At 43.5% G+C, this 22,581-nt stretch overlaps 1 protein-coding gene across 1 annotated transcript in view; it reads left to right on the top strand.

Moving 5' to 3' along the window:
• Positions 1-362: 362 nt before the first annotated feature.
• Positions 363-22,581, top strand: part of LOC122939163 (amiloride-sensitive amine oxidase [copper-containing]-like) — a 47,550-nt gene continuing 25,331 nt past the window's right edge. Inside the window, exons 1-2 of the mRNA XM_044295165.1 lie at positions 363-450; positions 10,884-12,442. Coding sequence (XP_044151100.1) covers positions 10,903-12,442 — 1,540 coding nt within the window. The 5' untranslated portion in view covers positions 363-450; positions 10,884-10,902. The remainder of the gene's footprint in view (positions 451-10,883; positions 12,443-22,581) is intronic.

Raw genomic sequence — 22,581 nt, 5'->3', positions numbered from 1 at the left:
AGGTTTTACCATGTCCCTCACAGATCCCTGATCTGAACACCATTGAAAATCTGTGGATAGACCTCAAAAGAGCAGAGCATGGAAGCTGTCTGCAAGGAAGAATGGTTGAAAATCCCTTAAACAAGAATGGAAAGACTCTTGGCTGCTGCAAAGACCGTTTACAGGCCGTGATACCTTGGCATGGTCTGCTGTGCTTACTCTGATGTCCTCATCCCTATATAGGCTCCGATGCCTCCTTTGACCCACTGCTCTGTGTTTATCCTTGTTTTAGCTGTCAGGGTTCACACTATGTCATGTATGATGTGTCTGGCACCGGCCTCTCCCTCCTGTCACTCATCGTCGCCCCCACCCTTCCTGTATAATAAGCCCAGGCTGCAGTGCTGATAGCAGACTCCAGGGAAGAGGCAGGTGACTGCTCGCCGCCAGTGTGCTCTGCATCCAGCTCAGCAGGTGAGTCCGGCTCTGGTGGCTCTAGATGCTGCACACAAAAAGCATCATCCTCCAAGCTCACGAGTTGACAATCAGCGCCGCCACATACAATCACATCAGACAGACGGGGGTGAGGAGGGGGCACCGTGCGATGATGGTTGCAATCACAGCACAGACTGAGGTTGGATAATCCCAGGCTACGTATCCTAGAGGCAGTCCACGCTGCTGCTACAGGGGCCCTGAGAAGAGGGGCCACAGCTAGGGCTGGTATCACCCCTATGATTTTTCATAAGCCTGAAGACCCTGCCTACTGACATCATATTTATCTCTATCTTCTGTCCTGAGATCTCAGATGGAAGATAAAGACGTTGCCCTTTGGAAACAATGTAGTCACATTTTATACCAAAAAATCGATAAGTTTGTGATTCAAGGTGACCATACACATTAGTCTAAAGTTGATCGAAACAAATAATTTCTACTAAAACGATTGTCCGTTTAACAACTAATGGTCGTTTTAGCCAAACCCTGACAGAACATTGTCCTCAGAAAAGAAGTCGGCGCGAAAGTCGGACAAAAGATCTTTCATTGAAAGAACATTCCCAGAAAGATCTTTCATCTATCACCTGGTGTCATTGAACAGGTATGGTCCGCCTGAAAACTAACGGCGAATATGGACTGAAATGCGTATGGCCGTGTCTGTGAAGCGAACGTTCAGCAGATGACTGATGGTTCAACTTCATACATGTATGGTCACCTCAGGGCGAGTTCACATCACCTTTATTTTTCTGTTCTTCTGATCTGTTAGAAGAACAGAAAAATGAAGAAAAAAAAATAAACGGAACCTTTTGAAAAACGGATCCTGAGCGTCTAAAAAATCTAAAAAAATGAAAACCGCTCAAACAGATGCCAAATGTGCATAACTGATGCTCAGGATCCGTTTTTTTTACAGAATTAGGATCAGAAGAACGGAAAACTAGTGGTGAACTCTACCTAAAGAATGCTACTTTTTTGAAAAGTCGTACTGTTTGCAGATATTACTTTTTCATGTTGTGTCCCTTGCTACAATTTAGTCATAGGGAAAAAATATTTTGTTTATTTAGGGAAACAGAATTTTAGTCTGGAACGAGATCTGTAAACGGTTTCTCATTCTGTGACACAAAAGAAAATGATTGGATGTTTTATTAAGTACAAAATCGTGTCCTAAAGCAAGGCCTGATTTTTCATGCAGATTTCGCTACGCATTCCTCATTGAAAACTGCATGTGCTTCTCCTCATATTGATTTCAGTGGGAGGCAGAATACAAAAAAGGCCTCATGCACACGACAGTTGTTTTTATCGCTCCGCAAAACTGGGTTCCGTTGTTCCGTGATCTGTTTCCGTTTTTGTTTCCGTGTGTGTTCCTTTATTTTTGGAGCACCACCAGACATAAAGGAAAGTAAAAAAAAAAGTCTAAGACAGGTTTGCCATGCAAATGATAGGAAAAAAACGGACGCAGACACAGATGACAATCTTGTGTGCCTCCGTGTTTTTTAGAGGTCCCATTGACTTTCCGCGAAAATAATAGGACAGGTTATATTTTTTTGACGGACTGGAACCACGGATCATGAACGCGGATGGCATTAGCCAACGGTGCATTAGCCGAATTTTCAACTGACCCATTGAAAATCAATGGGTCCACAGAAAATCACGAAAAACGGCACAACGGCAGTCTGAGATTAGCCCCATTAACAGCCCATGAGTTGCCACCTGAACATGAGCTAAAATATGATGATTTTTTTTTCTTGGTGGGAAAATACTTTAATTTCGTGAGCCAGAATATCTGTTACTGTAACACTATAATGTGGCAACATTCACAATTATTTAGCAATATAAAACACAGCTTTGTGAAGACTTTTTGGAAAAGTTACAAAATACAATTCTGCGGCACAGAATTTAGAAAAATAATATACAATATATATACATTTCTATAAATGGAGAAAAAGAATGTTTGGATGAATAGAACCATACAGGAAAACTGACCGCGGTTCTCTATTGTTTTTTCTATGTTTGCCTTCCGTCACTTCAAACTCTACAAAACCTGATAACCTGGAAACTCATTTGGACCCTTTCATGGTTTTCTTAATTATACCTGCAATTATCACATTGATAATGTTGTGCACTGTAACAATGTGATCCGTTGCTAACGGCAATCCCCAGCAAAAATGCATACAATGGAGGATGTCGGCAGCGGACCACATGCACATAGTGATTTCACTATGGAGGTATGAGGGAGCTTGGCTGTAAGTTGTATCTTAGCTCCTCTCAGACCGTGTTCACACACCGTAGGTAGTCTAGTGGTAGGACTCATGCGACAATGAGATACCTTGACGGTGGTAGGAATGGGCTCTGATGTGTTCCTGACAGACATACATTGGCTAAAGTCTCAGTTCTTAACATCAGCCTGAGGGATTAGCCAGTGTTGTCGGTGCACCTTTCGCAGTGATTTACAGATATTTACAGCCACCACTAGGGGGAGCTCAGGGGATTACTACATACATATATACACAGCCACCACTAGAGGGAGTTCAGGAGATTACTACATACAAATATATACAGCCACCACTAGAGGGAGCTCAGGAGATTACTACATACAAATATATACAGCCACCACTAGGGGGAGCTCAGGGGATTACTACAAACATATATACAGCCACCACTAGAGGGAGCTCAGGGAAATACTACATGCATATATACACAGCCACCACTAGAGGGAGCTCAGGAGATTACTACATACATATATACACAGCCATCACTAGAGGGAGCTTAGGAGATTACTACATACAGATATATACAGCCACCACTAGAGGGAGCTCAGGAGATTACTACATACAGATAGATACAACCACCACTAGAGGTAGCTCAGGAGATTACTATATACAGATATATACAGCCACCACTAGAGGGAGCTCAGGAGATTACTACATACAGCTATATACAGCCAGCAGTAGAGGGAGCTCAGGAGATTACTACATAAAGATATATACAGCCACCACTAGAGGGAGCTCAGGAGATTACTACATACAGATATATACAGCCACCACTAGAGGGAGCTCAGGAGATTACTACAAACAGATAGATACAACCACCACTAGAGGTGGCTCAGGAGATTACTACATACAGATTAGGGATGAGCGAATTGATTCACCTAAAATTTATTTTCAATACTGTACGGAGCGAGCGCTCCATACAGTATTAGAATGTATATGCTCCGATGAGCCGAAGTACCACTTGGAACTGAACCCGAGTTTGGGAAATGGTTTTTCACAGTATAAATCAATTTATGAAGGTATTATACGAAGTCTCACAAGACTTTGCGAAGTAATAACTTCGGCTCATTGGAGCCAATACATTCTAATACTGTATGGAGCGCTCATTCCGTACAGTATTGAAACAAAGTTTTATGCAAATCTATTTCAGATGTTTCTTCCAAAGTCTAATTGCTCATCCCTAATACAGATATATAAAACCCCAACTAGAGGGAGCTCAGGAGCTTACTACATACAGATATATACAGCCACCACTAGAGGGAGCTCAGGAGATAACTACATACAGATATATACAGCCACTGCTAGGGGGAGCTCAGGAGATTACTACAGACAGATATACCTAGCTACCATAGCTAGAGCTCAAGAGACTACTGTATACAGATATATACACGTATTGCCGCTTGTTTCTGAAATAAAAAGAAATACACATTGATCAAGACAAGGTCTGCTGTGATTTACTAATATTACAGATATATACAGCCACCACACAGGGAGCTTGGGAGATTACTACATACAGATATATACAGCCACCACTAGAGAGATCTCAGGAAATTACTGCATAGAGATATATACAGCCACCACTAGAGGGAGCTCAGGAGATTACTACATAAAGATATATACAGCCACCACTAGAGGGAGCTCAGGAGATTACTGCATTCAGATATATACAGCCACCACTAGAGGGAGCTCAGGAGATTACTGCATTCAGATATATACAGCCACCACTTGAGGGAGCTAAGGAGATTACTGCATACAGATATATACAGCCACCACTAGAGGGAACTCAGGAGATTACTACATACAGATATATACAGCCACCACTAGAGGGAGCTCAGGAAATTACTACATACAGATATATACAGCCACCACTAGAGGGAGCTCAGGAGATTACTGCATACAGATATATACAACCACCACTAGAGGGAGCTCAGGAGATTACTACATACAGATATATACAGCCACCACTAGAGGGAGCTCAGGAGATTACTACATAAAGATATATACAGCCACCACTAGAGGGAGCTCAGGAGATTACTGCATGCAGATATATACAGCCACCACTAGAGGGAACTGAGGAGATTACTGCATACAGATATATACAGCAACCACTAGAGGGATCTCAGGAAATGACTGCATACAGATATATACAGCCACCACTAGAGGGAGCTCAGGAGATTACTGCATTCAGATATATACAGCCATCACTAGAGGGAGCTCAGGAGATTACTACATACAGATATATACAGCCACCACTAGAGGGAGCTCAGGTGATTACTGCATACAGATATATACAGCCACCACTAGAGGGAGCTCAGGAGATTACTTCATACAGATATATACAGCCACCACTAGAGGGAGCTCAGGAGATTACTACATACAGATATATACAGCCACCACTAGAGGGAGCTCAGGTGATTACTGCATACAGATATATACAGCCACCACTAGAGGGCACTCAGGAAATTACTACATACAAATATACTACAAGAAAATTTAGGCTAGCACATTCATATACATAGTCACAGGTGCATATCCATCAAGCAAACAAAAAAAAATGCCTGCACAACTTTACACATACAAACAATAGAGCTGAGAAATGGGGATCATTTTAAATTAAAGCGGTATTATACCTACTATAAATGGAAAAATGGAAGCTCTTAGCGCACATTTTTGATCAAACGTGTCAGGCCCATGAACCATGCATACAGAAATATACAGCCACCACTAGAGGGAGCTCAGGAGATTACTACATACAGATATATACAGCCACCACTAGAGGGAGCTCAGGAGATTACTACATACAGATATATACATCCACCACTAGAGGGAGCTCAGGAGATTACTACATACAGATATATACATCCACCACTAGAGGGAGCTCAGGAGATTACTGCATACAGATATATACAGCCACCACTAGAGGGAGCTCAGGAGGTTACTGCATACAGATATATACAGCCACCACTAGAGGGAGCTCAGGAGGTTACTGCATGCAGATATATACAGCCACCACTAGAGGGAGCTCAGGAGCTTTCTGCCTACTATGCTATTCTTTATTAAGCTGCTTTTATCATGTAACTCTGTCTATGCAGGGGATTTAAAGCTCTGTAGCAGAAAAGAACAAAGGTTTGGGTGCGATAAAGATATAAAAGAAATTAATCAGCACAAAATCTTGGACCTATAACAGGGGTGCGCAACCTGCGGCCCGCGGGCCGCATGCGGCCCCCAGAGCCTTGGTTTGCGGCCCCCGGCCTGCTGGGCAGAAACACAGCTGATCCTGCAATCAGCTGTGTTTCTGCACAGAGCGCCGCACAGCAGATGGATCACAGGTTTTGCTCCTGCACTGTAGCAGGAGCAGAAAGGGTCCCCGGCTATTAGTGAGAGCGGGGAAGCTGAGGAGAAGACAGAAGCGCTTTATTAAAAAATGTGAACACTAAATAAATTAAAAAATTAAATAAAAAGGAAAAAGTGCTTAATAAAAGAGTGTTCACTGTCCCACCACAGTCTTTTTATGAAAAAGTGTAAAATTTAAAAAAGGGACAGTGTGCCCCAAAGTCTTTTTATGACCTCTTGGGGGACATATTATGTAGCAGAAATATATTAAGTAAAAAAAAAAATACATAAAAGAAAAAACACCCACACCAATCAAAACCATCACCATTGCCGCCCCATTCACATGAAACTTTTCATATTATATAGCAAAACTGCCTACACAAAATAGAGAACTAATTATAATAATTTATTTTGGTGTCAGTTTACATATTTAGAGAATAAGGAGCTATACAGTAGTTTGAAAAAAAAAATACTTTTTAAAAATGTTTTGTACAGTTTCCCCCAAATAAAAATTGTTGCAAAAATTATCTTGGTAGTCCAACAAATAAGATGGTTACAACCATTTGAACCACCACGCGCGCAAAATCACAAATAAGTGTTTGGTCCTTAAAGGGAACCTGTCACCGGGATTTTGTGTATAGAGCTGAGGACATGGGTTGCTAGATGGCCGCTAGCACATCCGCAATACCCAGTCCCCATAGCTCTGTGTGCTTTTATTGTGTAAAAAAAACCGATTTGATACATATGCAAATTAACCTGAGATGAGTCCTGTACGTGAGATGAGACAGGGACAGGACTCATCTCCGGTTAATTTGCATATGTATCAAATCTGTGTTTTTACACAATAAAAGCACACAGAGCTATAGGGACTGGGTATTGCGGATGTGCTAGCGGCCATCTAGCAGCCCATGTCCTCAGCTCTATACACAAAATTCCGGTGACAGGTTCCCTTTAAGGCCTTTTTGGGCCTGGTCATTTAAGCGTTAACCAATAGGCGCCTTCCCCACTAGCAAGGTAAAGTGCTTACTGGTTACTGCAGGGCGCCTATAACTGGATTGGCAGGCGATGGTAGTAACCAGTGAGCTCCGTCCTCTGCAGTGAAGGAAAACGCTGATTTATAAATAGGAGGCAGGATGGAAGGAAATGTCACCACTTTTCTGGTAAAAAATTATTTTTAACAAGTTTCTGCAGCATGGCCTCTGAAATCGAAAATTCATAATTACCTGCTCCACTCCGCTCTGGTCCTCTGCGCTGCCCCCGCTGCCTCCGTCTTCCGGTTCCTGCTCTGTTTACACCTGTCAGTGCATGGCCATGGTCACTTGCACGGCTCCAGTCAATGACTGGCTTCAGCAGTGACACGCTGCTTGTGGCCACATCACCGCCTAAGCCAGTCATTTTCTGGAGTGGTGTATGACCATGTCCATGCACTGCCAGGTGTAAACAGCGGAGGCATTTCGAAGAACCAGAGAGGCGGGGAGCAGGTAAGTATAACTCTTCGGTTCCAGGGGCTATGCTGCAGCACGATACATGGGACAATTACTGGGAACAAGTGTTCATAAGGAGCGCTCATATCTTATATCTGGCCAGTATAATCCTGCAGCTGATCAGTCGATAAACAAGGAATCGTTCATTTGTCGGCCGATTTGCATATTTTATCAGGATGAAAGATGTCCGATTATCTGCAGCACGACTGTGGCAGCGATCACTCCTCCCCAGTCACTTTGCACTGGCTTGTGTAATAGGCAGATGAGCGCCGATCAACATTTTTTTTATTTGCGGCCCCTTGAAATAGAGCGATGTGACAATGCGGCCCCCAGACCAAAAAAGGTTGTGCACCCCTGACCTATAAGGTCATCTTGAAGAATAGTATACATTGATGGGGAAAATCTGTATTCCCCCTACGCCGTTTTTTGTTGCAGAAAAGTTGCAAACCATTTGTGACTTTTCAAAGCAATTGTAATTTTCGCAGTCATAATTAGTATTTTACACGGCCCTCACCAATTTTATGAAAAATGGTGGCGTGTCGAGGATGGAGTGTGAGCAGGACCATTTGCCCTGGCTCATCTATCATTATTTATGCAAGAAATTGGCATCAATGATGACTGAAATCTACCGCAGCTTCGAGCGTCCTTAGATTTCAGGATGGCGCACGCATGGCTTGCGCCTTGTCATAAATTATACGCCTCTGGCACGACCGGTGTGGCACGCACAGTCCTTGATACATTTTCTGACAAGCTGTAGATCTCCACATCTACGTGCTGCCCCCTGCTGGCTCCGTGTATCTATGGCCCATACTTTTCCGGGGTGCCTTATTTACGCCATGTATTTTCTTAGATATGTCCTGTCCCTGCTTATTGTAATGGATCATAGTGCAAAGAATAAAACAATAAATGTTAAAATAAAAGTTTAAGCCGAGAAAAAGTAAAATAAAAATGTAAATAAAATAGCTTAAAATGCACAATTTCTCCCATAGAAACTATGGGGGAGATTTATCAGGAGAGGAATTTTTAGTCAGTTTTGCAGGAGTCTGCGCTGCCGTAAACTGCGCCAAACTTATCAAATGTCACACAATGTTTCACCCCAATACAGCCACTGGGTTTTACATTATAAATGTTGTGGCGTTCATTTTTCGGCATAAATAACATGCTAACTGTATTCTCTGTGTCAGTACGATTACAGTGATACCAAATACATACAGTGTTTTTTATCTTTTACTACGCTTGCACAATAAAACCCCTTTTTAAAAAAAAGAAGAAAATGCTTTTGCATCGCCATCCCAAGACCCATGACCGTTTTTATTTTTATTTCTACTGAGTTCTGTGTCAGCTTGAATTTTGCAGGACAACTTGTAGTTTTCATTGGCATCATTTTGGGGGGCATAACACTTTTTAATAATTTTTTATTCTGTTTTTATTGTTCTTTTTTAATCCTTAGGATACGGAGGTTTTTTCGTTTTCATTTTTCTTCTCTATTTTCCTTGAGCCATAACTTTTTTATATTTCCGGTCACATAGCTGTATGAAGGCTTATTTTTTGCAGGACAAGTTGTACTTTCTAATGCCACCATTAATTATGGGGGGTAATTGGGAAAAAAAAATGCAATTCCTCCACCGTTTTACAGATTTTGCGGCAAAATTTACCGATGCTCTTCATTCTCTGGGTCATCACGATTACAACGATACCCCATATGTATAGGTTTTTTATGTCTAAATAGTGTAAAAATAAATTTTAACTTTGATAAAAATCTTTTTACATCACCATATTCTGACCCCATAACTTTTTTATACTTATGTCTACTAAGCTGTTTGGGGGCTCATTCTCTGCGGGACAACTGTAGTTTTTATTGATACCATTTCGGAGTGTGCGTGACTTTTTGATCACATTTTATTACATTTTTTTAGGTAAAAGAAGCAATAATTTTTTTAAAATATTTTAATAGTACTGGCATTTTCGGTTGCGATGATACCCATGATGTTTATATTTATTGTTATTTAGGTATTTATTTTTTAATTGTACGGAAAGGGGGTGATTTAAACTTTTATTTTTTTATTTTTTATATATTTTTTCACATTTAAAAAAAAAAATTGCAATGATTTTATGGCTCATATATGAACCTATTAATAATGGTTTTTTTTATTTTTTATTTTGTTCTATCAGGGATTTTTAAAATGAGATTTACACTAGAAAGTGCTCATTTTATATCATTTTTTATATAACTCTTGCTGAATCCTGGTGATGAGTCCTCCAGGTGTTCTTTACTCCAAATAAGCATACATTAGATTTGGAGAGGATTACCAAATCAGGTTGATATATTTTTCAAACATAAATATTTTACATTTGGAGACATATTACACTATGCTGCCCCTTTAATGGAGTAAGATTGAGACAATTTTTGAGCCTAAAATTTTTTTTAAAAAAATTAAAAAAAAGAAATCAGCTCAAAAGGCTAACCGTGCCCATTTCTCCACCCACTGAAATGAGTGGAATAAAAATTAAAAATTGTTGCCAAATGTTTGTGCAAATAAGCCCAAAAAGTTGCAAAGCCACAAATGAAACAATAAATAGAATGAGGAGGTAACATGATTTATAAATTCTTTTTTTGTTTTTTTATTTTCTCCTGCTAAAAGTTAATAAAAAAAAAGGTGCATGTAATGCAAAAACCAAGCCCCCATAGAAAGTCATGGATATACAGTTGAATTTTATTTTTACATTTTTTTATGATGTGGACTATAGAAAATTCTGAAAATTAAGAGTAATGGTAAAGGTTGCATTAATTTCTAATTAGGGGTGCAATAACTTTTGCATTGGATTATAGTTCCAGTGTCCTACAGGACAAGTATATTGTTTGGAAGACAGTTCTAGAATTGTGTATATTGATGTCTTTAAAGGGGTTGTTCCACCTCAGACATTGAATATGCTAGCAATGTCAGATAGGTGAGGGTCCCACCTGCACCAACACACACCATTCTGGAGAACAGGGCCCCAAAGTGAACGAGAGCAAACCGCGTATGTGTGGTGTGCCCTCCATTCAGTTCTATGGGCCACACTCAGCTATTTTCTGGAAGTCCCATAGAAATGAATAAAGAGTGCACTGTGCAGATGCAGCCACCACTACATTCACTTCTTTGAGAGTGCTGGAAATAGCCGAGCATGCGCAGCTGTCCACCATTCACTACGGGAGTCCCATTCTGAGGATAGAAGCAGGTCCCAGAGCAATATGAAACCAATATCTGAGGTGAGACAGCCCCTTTAACATCAAGTTTCTTTGGAATTACATAAAATTTTTATTATATTTCTGCCTCGTTCCATTTTGCAGACTTTCCACGGACACCACAATGGACCTGAAAGCTCTCCTACAGTTGCTGATCTTAATGTCTGTTGTAAGAGTCGCCCACTTCTCAAAATCATCTTCTAAGGGTCGATATATGGCATCTGTCTTCTCAGACCTGACTTCAGAGGAGATGACCTCAGTTCAGACTTTCCTCATGGACCAGGAACAGCTTAACCTAGTCCCGATCAGAAGTCACTTTGGCAAAAACTCGATCTTCATGATGGAGCTCAACTTGCCGAAGAAGCGGAGTGTCCTGAACTTTTTAGATAATAATGGCCCCAAACCTCAAAGAGAGGCCAAAGTGATCATCTTCTTTGGGGACCAGGCCCAACCAAATGTCACTGAATATATTGTCGGCCCCCTCCCTCACCCATATTATTACCGGCCAGTAACCTCTAAAATGAACAAACCCATAAGATTTGAGTCGCGGCCTATGACTTATATGGAGTATGACAAAATCCAAAAACGTCTAATGGAGTTTACCAAGGAGTTAAACCACATCTTACTGGAGACCTCCGGTTTCTCTTTCTACAACTGCTCACCACGTTGTCTTAGCTTCACAGACATTGCCCCTCGGGGCTTGAATTCTGGAGAACGTCGCTCATGGTTGATACTCCAAAAATATGTAGAAGGGTTCTTTCTCCACCCCATTGGAGTTGAGATCCTCCTCAATCATCGCTCCCTCAACCCTAAAGAGTGGACCATCGAGAAGATCTGGTATAACGGCCAATACTTTGATAGTGTCAAGGATCTAGTCCATAAGTATGAGAGGAATGAACTGTCTAAAATACAGCTATCAGATAACAGTCAAGATCCTTATTCCACCTTCATGCCCCGTGGAGAATTTAAGACAAAAACAGATATTCATGGTCCAAAAACATGTGAACCCCAAGGAAAACGTTACCGAGTGCTGAGCAACTATGTGGAGTACACCGGCTGGAGCTTTGCTTACCGGATCCGTCCATCGGCTGGCCTCCAGATATTTGATATCCAGTATAATAATGAAAGGATAGCCTATGAGGTGAGCATACAGGAGGCCATAGCCTTCTATAGCGGTGCCACGCCCGCTGGTATGCAAACAAAGTACATTGACTCCGGTTGGGGGATGGGGACAGTACATTATGAGCTGGCAAAAGGAATCGACTGCCCTGAGGGGGCCACCTACCAGGATCTCTACAATTATTACGACACGGACAAACCGTTGCGATATAAGAATGCATTGTGCATCTTTGAGCAGCCCACAGGGATACCCTTACGGAGACATTTTGACAGCACCTACAATGGGGGTTATAGTTTCTATGCCGGGGTGGAAAACCAAGTCCTGGTGGTGAGGACAACGTCCACCGTCTATAACTATGACTATATCTGGGACTTTCTGTTCTACCAAAATGGAGTCATAGAAGTTAAGGTGAGCGCCACGGGGTACATCCATGCCACTTTTTTCACTCCTGATGGCCTCCAGTCTGGAAACAGGGTCCAAAGCCATGTCCTGGGGAACCTCCATACACACTTGATCAATTATAAAGTGGACCTAGACATTGCAGGTAAGAGAAACTGTGACAAATGAAGATATTGTTTTGTTTTTACTTTGCACAATGCAAAATAATCTCCTCCCCCCCTGAAAAACGGTCAATAAGTAGGTTAACTGCTGTTGACAGATGTGATATTACTACTTTCTGTCTTTCGTTAGTTCTTTGTCAGCAGAAAGGTTACTTCTATGAGGGGGCTGTGGGTCTTATTGGTTCATTAACAGCTAAAATCTCCTTGAAATCCCCCTCCTTGACACACAAGGATCTGGTATTAGCAGATGACTTGCATGCTCATGGTTTCTATATGACAACATTATTTTTCTACATAATAATCTAGTTGAGTTGTGTCATATACGTCTCCTGAAAATGTGTCTACATAATAATCATGTGGCCTCATGGTATAACACTTTGGAGACCATTTATCTATATATACATAGGATCCCTGTCCTACACATCATTGAGGTCAGTCACTAGGCCTCAGGTGTGAATGTTCCCTCTAGACACACCAAACACAGTATCCTACCAAATGCTTGTGACTACATTGTATTTATATTTGCTGTGGAGATTGTAGACATTATCTTATCTGTAGCTAGCAAATACAGTGCAATGATAAAGTCTTTAGACCCTTTCACTTTTTCAGACTTTGTTATGTTGCTCCTTGTGTTTTCCCCATCATTCTGCTCTCAATGCCCCATAATGAGAAAGTGAACAGAATGTTATGAATGTTTGCAAATTTATTAAAAAGGAAAAAACTAAAATTTTGCATGGACACAAGTCTTTAGCCCCTTTGCTATGACGCTTGACATTTTGCTCTGGGACCTCTCATTTTTCTCGATCATCTTTGAGATGTTTCTACAGTCACCTGTAGCAAATTCAGAGACTGGACATGATCTGGAAAGACACAGCCCTATCTATATACACTGACGAGCAAAAGGGTTACAATGTTTTGAACTTTTGACTTTTAGGCTCCATATCTCACCATCCACTACAGCTTAGAACCTGAGACTCCCATCATTTTACATCAATCATCTTGGCTATCTCATACATAAATTGAACTTGCAGCTATTTAGCATATGATTAGTTCTGCAGATTCCTATTATGTTACTGCATTGTAAATTCTAAATTTAAATTCTTATTATTTTGTTAGTATTTTGTAAATCCACATTTGGCTTTCAGCCTGAATCCTTCTGGGCATGCTCTCCATCAGATTCAAGCATGTCTAGACCGAAATCTGTTCCTAGGTCTCTTCTACGCGTTCTCAAAGTTGGTGCATACTAGTTGACTCACTTGGGTATGAATACAGCTTTTTCTTCAACTTTACCCACAAGTGTTTGATTGGGTTGAGGTCTGAAGACTGTGGGGCCAATCCAGCACCTCTACTTCATTGTCATAGAACCATTTCTTCGTCCCTGCCCGTGTTTGCCAGACCACGTGTCTGTGGTTAGATGTATATTAGCACCGACACTGTGTGCCAGAGATACATTCACTTGCCGCTGAACGTGGCCATATAGCTCCGGGATGCCCTTCTGCGAGAAATATTTCCTTCCAGGTACCTTCCATTGCGGTGTTCCAATGGCCACAAATTTTCTAAAGGCCTCTGAGTCCACCAAATTATATGGCAGTAGTTGGCAGGCCAGCAGTTCAGACAAGGCGGCGGTCAGCCGTTAGGCAAGAGGGTTATCCGGCGTCATCATCTTTTTTTGCTCGAACATTTGGGCCATGAAGCCTGCCTTTTGCCAGATGAACGCGACAACAACACAGTGGAAGGTGGAGTGGAGGACAAATGGGAGGAGAGAGGAGAAGGAGAGGAGGCAGGACATGGAGCACCAGGAGTGTGGCTTTGTGGGTTCTGACTGCGTTGCTCCCACTGGGCTCGCTGATGGGAGGTCAGGTGCCTTCTTAAGGCGGTCGTCCCTAGGTGAGTGTTGGGCTTACCGCGATATATGCGTTGACAGCACAGGCTGCAGATGGCAACACTATTGTCAGCAGCGGACACGTTAAAAAATGCCCACACTCCGGAGCCATGTGTAGGCTTCCTGGGAGCGCCAGATGTGACTGTGCATTATGGATGGCTCGTTCCAGATACATTAGCAGTTTGCTTTTTGACTCCTGTGCCCTGCAAGCTCTGCCTGCTTCTCCTCTTTCTCCTCCCTCTCTGCTGCTCTGTCTCTCCCTCGTATCTCCCCTCATCTTCCTCTCTTGTGGGCACCCACGTGACGTCCATCGACACGTCATCATCGTCCCCTTCACCACCACTGACAATAGAGATCTCGGAGTAGGCAGTAACAGCGGGGACCAACCTCCTTGGGCTGATCTGGGTACTGTCGTCAGACCGCTGGGTGGCGACTGTTGATACCTCCTCTTCCTGATCTGATGCCAAGAATGGCTGCACATCGGTAAGGTCTGGAAATTGATGGGAAAATAATTCCTCTGACTCGACCGGAGGGTATATGGTGGTGGTGGTGGTGTCTTTGGGGGTGCACACAGCAGAGAGTGAGGAGGCTGCAGATAGAGAGGATGAGGAGGGTGCAGAAGCGGAAGGCTGAGTGAGCCACTCAACCAACTCTGGTGCGTCCTTTGACGTAAATCGCACGCACCTTCTATAACTTCCCACTTAGGCTCTGGCCTGTTGCACCTGCCTGACTCCTACCACCCCTGCAGAACGGCCGGCCTCTTCCTCTGCCTGTCATTTTCAAAATTACCCTGTGACAAAAGTCCCTATAGAAGAGCAGTATTTGTGGAAGAAGGTATATCACACCCCTGCCTCAATCAGTTTTTTTTGGGGGGGGGCAACTGGTATATCACACCAGTAGAAATTATTTGTTTGTCACTATCTGTAGCTGAGGTAACGCAGCTAAGGCTACTTTCACACTCGCGTTTTGGCTTTCCGTTTGTGAGATCCGTCATGGGCTCTCACAAGCAGTCCAAAACGAATCAGTGTTGCCCTAATGCATTCTGAATGGAAAGGGATCTGTTCAGAATGCATCAGTTTTTCTCCGATCCATCTCCATTCCGCTCTGGAGGCTGCTTGCAGCGTTTTGCTGTCCGCTTGGCGAAACTGAGCCAAACGGATCCGTCCTGGCACACAATTTAAGTCAATGGGGACAAATCCGTTTTCTCTGACACAATAGAAAACGGATCCATCTCCCATTGACTTTCAATGAAGTTCATGACGGATCCGTCTTGGCTATGTTACAGATAATACAAACGGATCCATTCATGACGGATGAATGCGGTTGTATTATTGTAACGGATCCGTTTTTGCAGATCCATGACGGATCCGCCCAAAACGCGAGTGTGAAAGTAATCTAAACCGCAAACAAATGCTGCACTACCCAAATGCACTATATAGAAAGTATATTATTGGTATATAACACCCCTGCTTCAATCAGTTTTTTGGGGGGGCAACTGGTAAATCACACCAGTAGAAATTATTTGCTCCAATAGCGTTTGTCCCTTTATATAGCTGCGATATCGCAGCAGAACCGCACACAACTGCTGCACAATAAAATTGCACTATAATATACTTTCTATGTTAGAAAGTATATTATAAGTATATTACACCCCTCAGTAAGTCACTGTCACGGTGGGGAGTGGGGAAAAAACACCACCGTACAATGTCAGATATAACGAGAAAGCAGCTAGGCCAGGACGCCGGAATTAGGGAGCAGGTCACCTCCTATTGCATCCCTAATTCTCACCCTAACTCCTAACCGTATGAGCGGACCTTGATGGTAGGACGACTCATACCCTGGATACCTTTGGCCCTGAGTCGCCCTGAGAATCCCTCACAAAGGAGCAGGGCAGGGGCGACCTGTTCTTCCCAGACACAGATGAACAGGAATCTCAAATGACCTAGCAGCAGGGAAAGGAAAAGACCATATGCAGCAACAGAGTCGGCAGGTAAGAACACCAGACAACACGCTTACCTGCCGCTGCCACCACGACTGGAACTTGTGCATATGTACAGGAGCCCATACACAAAATAGGCCTACGTACCAACAACACCGCACACAGGTATCCAGCACACCTGATACTGCCTGGGCCCCATACAGCAAGGTGCACGGCAGCCCCAGGCAGCACTGCATACAGACTTATGGTTCACCCCTCAGGGAAACCAGCCCCCTCACGGAGGTAGACAAGTAAACGTCTATAATACATGCTGGATGACAACACCAAACACACCAAACATGGAACAACAAGTTAGACATAACAACACACCAAATACCTAACCCCACACCAAACATACACCACATGTAAGGGAGGGAAGGCATCGCTGATGACATTGATGTCCTACAAGGTGGCCCTAAAGGACTGGGCAGATAGATCACACTGGACTGGAGCAGAGCTCCAGCACCAACCATGGCTGAAGTACAACTGACTCCAGCCAGGAAGCCACAGGAGATAAAACCCAAGTGACCACACCCAGTCAGGGAGTTAACCCTTACAGCACCAGACAGGGGAAGGCTACAACTTAAAGGGGAAGTGCACACACCAGCCAACACGCAACACGTTGCCACTGGCAACAGCATGCGTGGCAACAATGTCACGGCGTACACAGCCAAAGCCGAGACACTGCCACCACATGCCTTAACAGCAACATGTTGCCACCGGCAACCGCAAACATTGTACAAGTGTCACGGCGCACACAGCAAAGGCCGTGACAGTCGCACCTATCGATAGCACACCTATACCAGTCCTTAAAAGGACTTTTGTGGCCCTATTAGCTAGCGTTTGGTGTCCCTAACAGTCTGTCCCTGCTCCACACAGCAACCTCTCCCTACACTAGCAAAACACTGAATGTAAAATGGCGGCCAGATCAGGTTTATTTATAAGATAGGGGGTATGTCCATGTGCTGAAATGTCTCAATCGGCTGTCCTGTACCACCTGATGGATGTGTCATGGGTCAAAGTTCTTCACAATGTAAAAGAATATGGCACCAGCGGACATCGCCAAATGTTCGCCCGTTTGGCAAACCGCGAATGAGCAAAGTTCGCCGCAAAACGACCGCCAGGCGAACCGCAAGGCCATCTCTACTTGAGATACTGGCTGTACTTACACTTCCCTTTCCTAAATGACAGTCTCCTCAAGAGGGATCTAATTTCTTCCTTGACGTCCTCCCACCAGTCGGCCATGTTGTCATAAATGTCCACTCTCTCTAGTTGTTGCCAAAAAAGAGAGTGGATGACTTTCTGGACATAAGGGTCTTCCAAAAGACTGAAGTTTAGTCTCCATAACCCTTTACCGCTATCAGGACACTTTGTGGATCCCAAGCAGAAAAACAAGGCTAGATGATCTGAATAAGGGACTACTCGTTCCTTTTTCCCACTGACGGTTTCTGCTGGACTGACAAAAGCCAAATCTATCCTACTTCTTCTGTCTGCACATGAGTAGGTGAAGTTTGGCTTCCTACCTCCCTGTGTGAAGACATCACTGAGACCTGCCTGAGAGATTATGTTATTCAAGACCTTGGAGTCCCTGGTCACTGCTCGGCCAGAGGATCTGTCACCCGATGTTTTAGCGACATTGAAATCTCCAGCCATTACCACAGGAACTAAGGTAAAGAGATACTGCTTCACCTCACTGAACAACTGGATCCTTTCAGCCACTGACTGGTCATAGATATTAATGAGTGGGAGCATTCTGCCATGAATAGTGACATCTAGAACCTGACATCTTCCCATAGCCAACTCTGTTAACCGATGTACTGTCACATTATTAGTGGTGAATATGATAGCCACCCCAGCATAAGGCTCCACAGCCAGTGGCCAGAAAGAAGGACCAGACCGCCAATCTCTTTCTGCCTTACCTAAAAGCCCTAATGTGGTCAGACGGGTCTTCTGCAAGAAGAGGACATCTGCACCCAGATACCTGAGATGGTCGTACACAGCGTGTCTCGTACTCCTTACTTATATGCTGTTCACATTACTTGAAGCTATTTTTAAAGAAAACGTGGCCATTAGAGCACAAAAAAGTAAAGCAGTGAAGTCCCCATCATCATAGGTCAGAGTCTGAGTTGTTCTGTCTGCCACTTGTTTCCATGTCTGACTCTACCTGATCTTCTATGGCAATAGGTCTCCTTTTTGTTGGGGGGTCTCCTGTGTCGCCTTCACATTCCTTGTCTATCCTTAGTAGCTCTCGCTCATAGTCACCATCTGACTCCGTCAAAACCTCATACCTATTAGATATCACCATTACATCTGCACCTGTATGGACTTTTTTCTTGGTCCTTTGGCCCATGTTGTAATCTGCCTCGGGCTTACGGGAGGAGGTGTCTTTTTTCCTCCATTTGCCCTGCTTACTCTTACTCTCCTCAGGTTCAGATGGTGATATAGATGAGGCTTCATTAGACTGTTGCTACACCTGAGGGACAGTCTCTATGTCACCCTGCACACTGCCTGAGCCCTGATGTTCTGGCTCTACACTATCCGACCTCTGCTGGACTTCTTACCTCATCAGTATTGTCCCTGACATCAAGGCCTCCTCCTCTACAGCCTCTGCCCCTTCCACCAGTTCCTCATCAGGAAACTCTTTACAGATGTTTTGCCATGCATCTGGGCAATCTCTGTGAGGGTGGCCCATGTTTCCACACAGATTACATCTAATGGTCCGACAGCTTGCCCTTGCATGACTGACCTCACCACATAGATTGCACTTCACCACAGTGCAGGCCACATCTGAAGAACTTCCTGGGCTGACTAGCGTAGAAGCAGACACCTTTAGCTCTACCAATGTAGAAGGAATTGGGTAGATGCCATATTATGTTATTATGCTGGTGCAGTTTTACCAGGACCTTCCACCCTCCCGTCCATATAGCATCGTCGTCCCTGTTCTTAGTCAGGTCAGACATAAGTTCGCAGTGTCTCCGGAGCCACAATATCCTGGGGAAGGACGGCCTCATTCCAGTAGATGATGTTGACTGTGACAGTGTCCGGTTTGGAGATTGGAATAAAAATAAATTTACTCCAATCTTCTGTGTCCCTAAACCTGGGGAATCTAGCCCAGAACCTATCCAGATTACACATGAGTTTAACACTGACATCATAGCCCTGTCTATCTGATAGGTTTATCACTGCCAGGATGTCTCCTGGCACAAACTCCATCTGGTGACACAGAAGTTCCCTCACGACAAACTTCCTATCAGGGAGGTCTTCTTTGGTGCCTCGGTGTTTGAACCTCACCACATTCCTTCTTTTAAAGGCCTGGCCTGTATAGCCTGCACTAGAGGAGAAGGATGGAGCGCTGCGGCTCCAGGCATTTCTGGGGGGGGGGAAGGGGTCCTGACTGGTCTCACGGGCCTGATCTACAGGGGAAGTATCAGCTCTAGAGGGATCTGTACTACCTTGTGTGGTTGTAGGTAAAGGTGGAAATCCTGCACATTACTCTGCACAGCTTCTCCCACCCGTCCACCTCTATGTCACCATCAGATAATTCCCACACAGATTGTATGTCCCTTCCCGCCTCTGACCCAGCAGGTTCATGTCCACCATCAGTCCCAGTCTGTTCCCCAGCAATAGAATTCTGCTCTGTCACCACACCACCCTGACACCTCGGTGAATGTCCACCACTGTCCTGATGCTGTGCAGTGCCTGCTGGGACATCTGGTTCCTCTGCTGGTTCTTGAGCTACATGTTGCTGCTCAGGAATAGCTGCACAACTCTGAGGCTGCTGTTGCAAAGTGCCTGCTGGGACTTCTGGTGCAAGCCTTTTTGGCTCCTGCTGTACAGTGCCTGCTTGGACTTGTGGTGTAGGTCTCTGTGGCTGATGTTTCATAGTGCCTGCTGGGACCTTTGGTGCCTGCTGTTTTACAGTGCCTGCTGGGACTTGTGGTACAGACTGCATTGTACCTGCTTGGACTTGTGGTGTAGGTCTCTGTTGCATGGTGCCTGCTGGGACTTGTGGTGTAGGTCTCTGTTGCACGGTGCCTGCTGGGACTTTTGTTGTGATTGCTTTCCTCTGCGTGTATCACCCTCTTGGAAGTAGAAGCTTGCAGCCTGCAGGACAGGCCGTGTCCTCTGCCGGGGCTCATCTGTGGTATCATTAGAGGATCTGAACTCCAGTTCAGTGCTCTGCCTATATGTGGCACACCGCCCTTGGTTCCTATAGGACTCTACCATGGGTCCCATCTTCTCCAAGACACAGTCCATCTCCCTCACCACCCCAGCCAGCTCTATGCTCAGCGAGTGCATCCTGCCATCATACAAGGTCTTACTTTCTGGATTTGCAGTCTTTAGCTTATATAGACAGTCTATCTGCATCTGTAGCATTTCCTTATGGTGTTTCAGCTCCCCCAGTCTCCTTACCAGCCCTGGGATCTCCTCCGCCATCTGCAGCTCAGGTGTACGCACCGTCTCCTTCACCTGGGGTCTTGGTTTGGGCAAAGTCTGAGACTGCTTGAACCCAGAGTCCTTCAGCTTCCCAATTCCAGGCTTGATGGTCTCATCACTGGCTCCAGAGTCTGCACCTGTTATAGTCCTGGAGACTTTGCTGCAGGTTTCCCCTGGGCCATCTCCACAGGCTTCTCACCATGTTTCATGCTCCCACCACCAGCCTGAGAACTTGTGCGGCCTGAGCACGCCATGTTGGACACCAGATCACTCTGCTGCAGGTTCTCCTATAATGTCCGTCTCTCCAGGGAGGTTCTCCGCTGTCTGTGAGCTGGAGGGGTGAGCTGCACACCTGCTGCATGTGATGAGCTCTGTCCTCCCTGATGGGCACCTTGCTGGATGTTCTTTGTACTTTTTAAATTTCCATCAAAGGTTTCTTTTTGGGAGTCACTTGCTTCTCCAGGATTCAGTAGACCTTGCATGGCTGACTGATTCACTTCACTTTTCTTAAAAGTAGTTGCTGCTGTTCCTTCTTTCTTTGCTTTTCTTATTTCCATTTCTTCATTTGTCTTTATAGAGCTTGAAACACTTCCATCCTGAGCATTTCTTCCCACAGAGTTAACTTTTGGATTTGCATCCACAATTGGAATGGTCTGGGAGTTTCTTCCCAGTGAAGGCCTGGAAGCCTGGGCCTTGCTTGGGGAACTTCCCCACCCAGGGTGTCCCCTCCCTGGGCTTTCTTCAGACATCAGGAGAGCTACAACACACAACCTCTCAGCTAAGAGGCAGTATTATAGTAGTTATAGTCTTGTAAATAGGAGAAAGTATTATAGTAGTGATATTCTTTTACATAGGAGCAGTATTATAGCAGTTATATTCTTGTACATAGGAGCAGTATTATAGTAGTTATATTCTTGTACATAGGAGACAGTATTATAGTAGTTATATTCTTGTACATAGGAGCAGTATTATAGTAGTTATATTCTTGTACATAGGAGGCAGTATTATAGTAGTTATATTCTTGTACATAGGAGCAGTATTATAGTAGTTATGTTCTTGTACATAGGAGCAGTATTATAGTAGTTATATTCTTGTACATAGGAGCAGTATTATAGTAGTTATATTCTTGTACATAGGAGCAGTATTATAGTAGTTATATTCCTGTACATAGGAGGCAGTATTATAGTAGTTATATTCTTTTAAATAGGAGCAGTATTATAGTAGTTATATTCTTGTACATAGGAGCAGTATTATAGTAGTTATATTCTTGTACATAGGAGGCAGTATTATAGTAGTTATATTCTTGTACATAGGAGCAGTATTATAGTAGTTATATTCTTGTACATAGGAGGCAGTATTATAGTAGTTATATTCTTGTACATAGGAGCAGTATTATAGTAGTTATGTTCTTGTACATAGGAGCAGTATTATAGTAGTTATAGTCTTGTACATAGGAGGCAGTATTATAGTAGTTATATTCTTGTACATAGGAGCAGTATTATAGTAGTTATATTCCTGTACATAGGAGCAGTATTATAGTAGTTATATTCCTGTACATAGGAGGCAGTATTATAGTAGTGATATTCTTTTAAATAGGAGCAGTATTATAGTAGTTATATTCTTGTACATAGGAGCAGTATTATAGTAGTTATATTCTTGTACATAGGACCAATATTATAGTAGTTATATTCTTGTACATAGGATAAGTATTATAGTAGTTATATTCTTGTACATAGGAGCAGTATTATAGTAGTTATATTCCTGTACATAGGAGCAGTATTATAGTAGTTATATTCCTGTACATAGGAGGCAGTATTATAGTAGTT

The sequence above is a fragment of the Bufo gargarizans genome, chromosome 5 (assembly GCF_014858855.1).
Source record: "Bufo gargarizans isolate SCDJY-AF-19 chromosome 5, ASM1485885v1, whole genome shotgun sequence".
NCBI lineage: Eukaryota > Metazoa > Chordata > Amphibia > Anura > Bufonidae > Bufo > Bufo gargarizans.
Note: the sequence above shows the minus strand (reverse complement) of the source record. Positions and strands in the feature narration are given on the sequence as shown.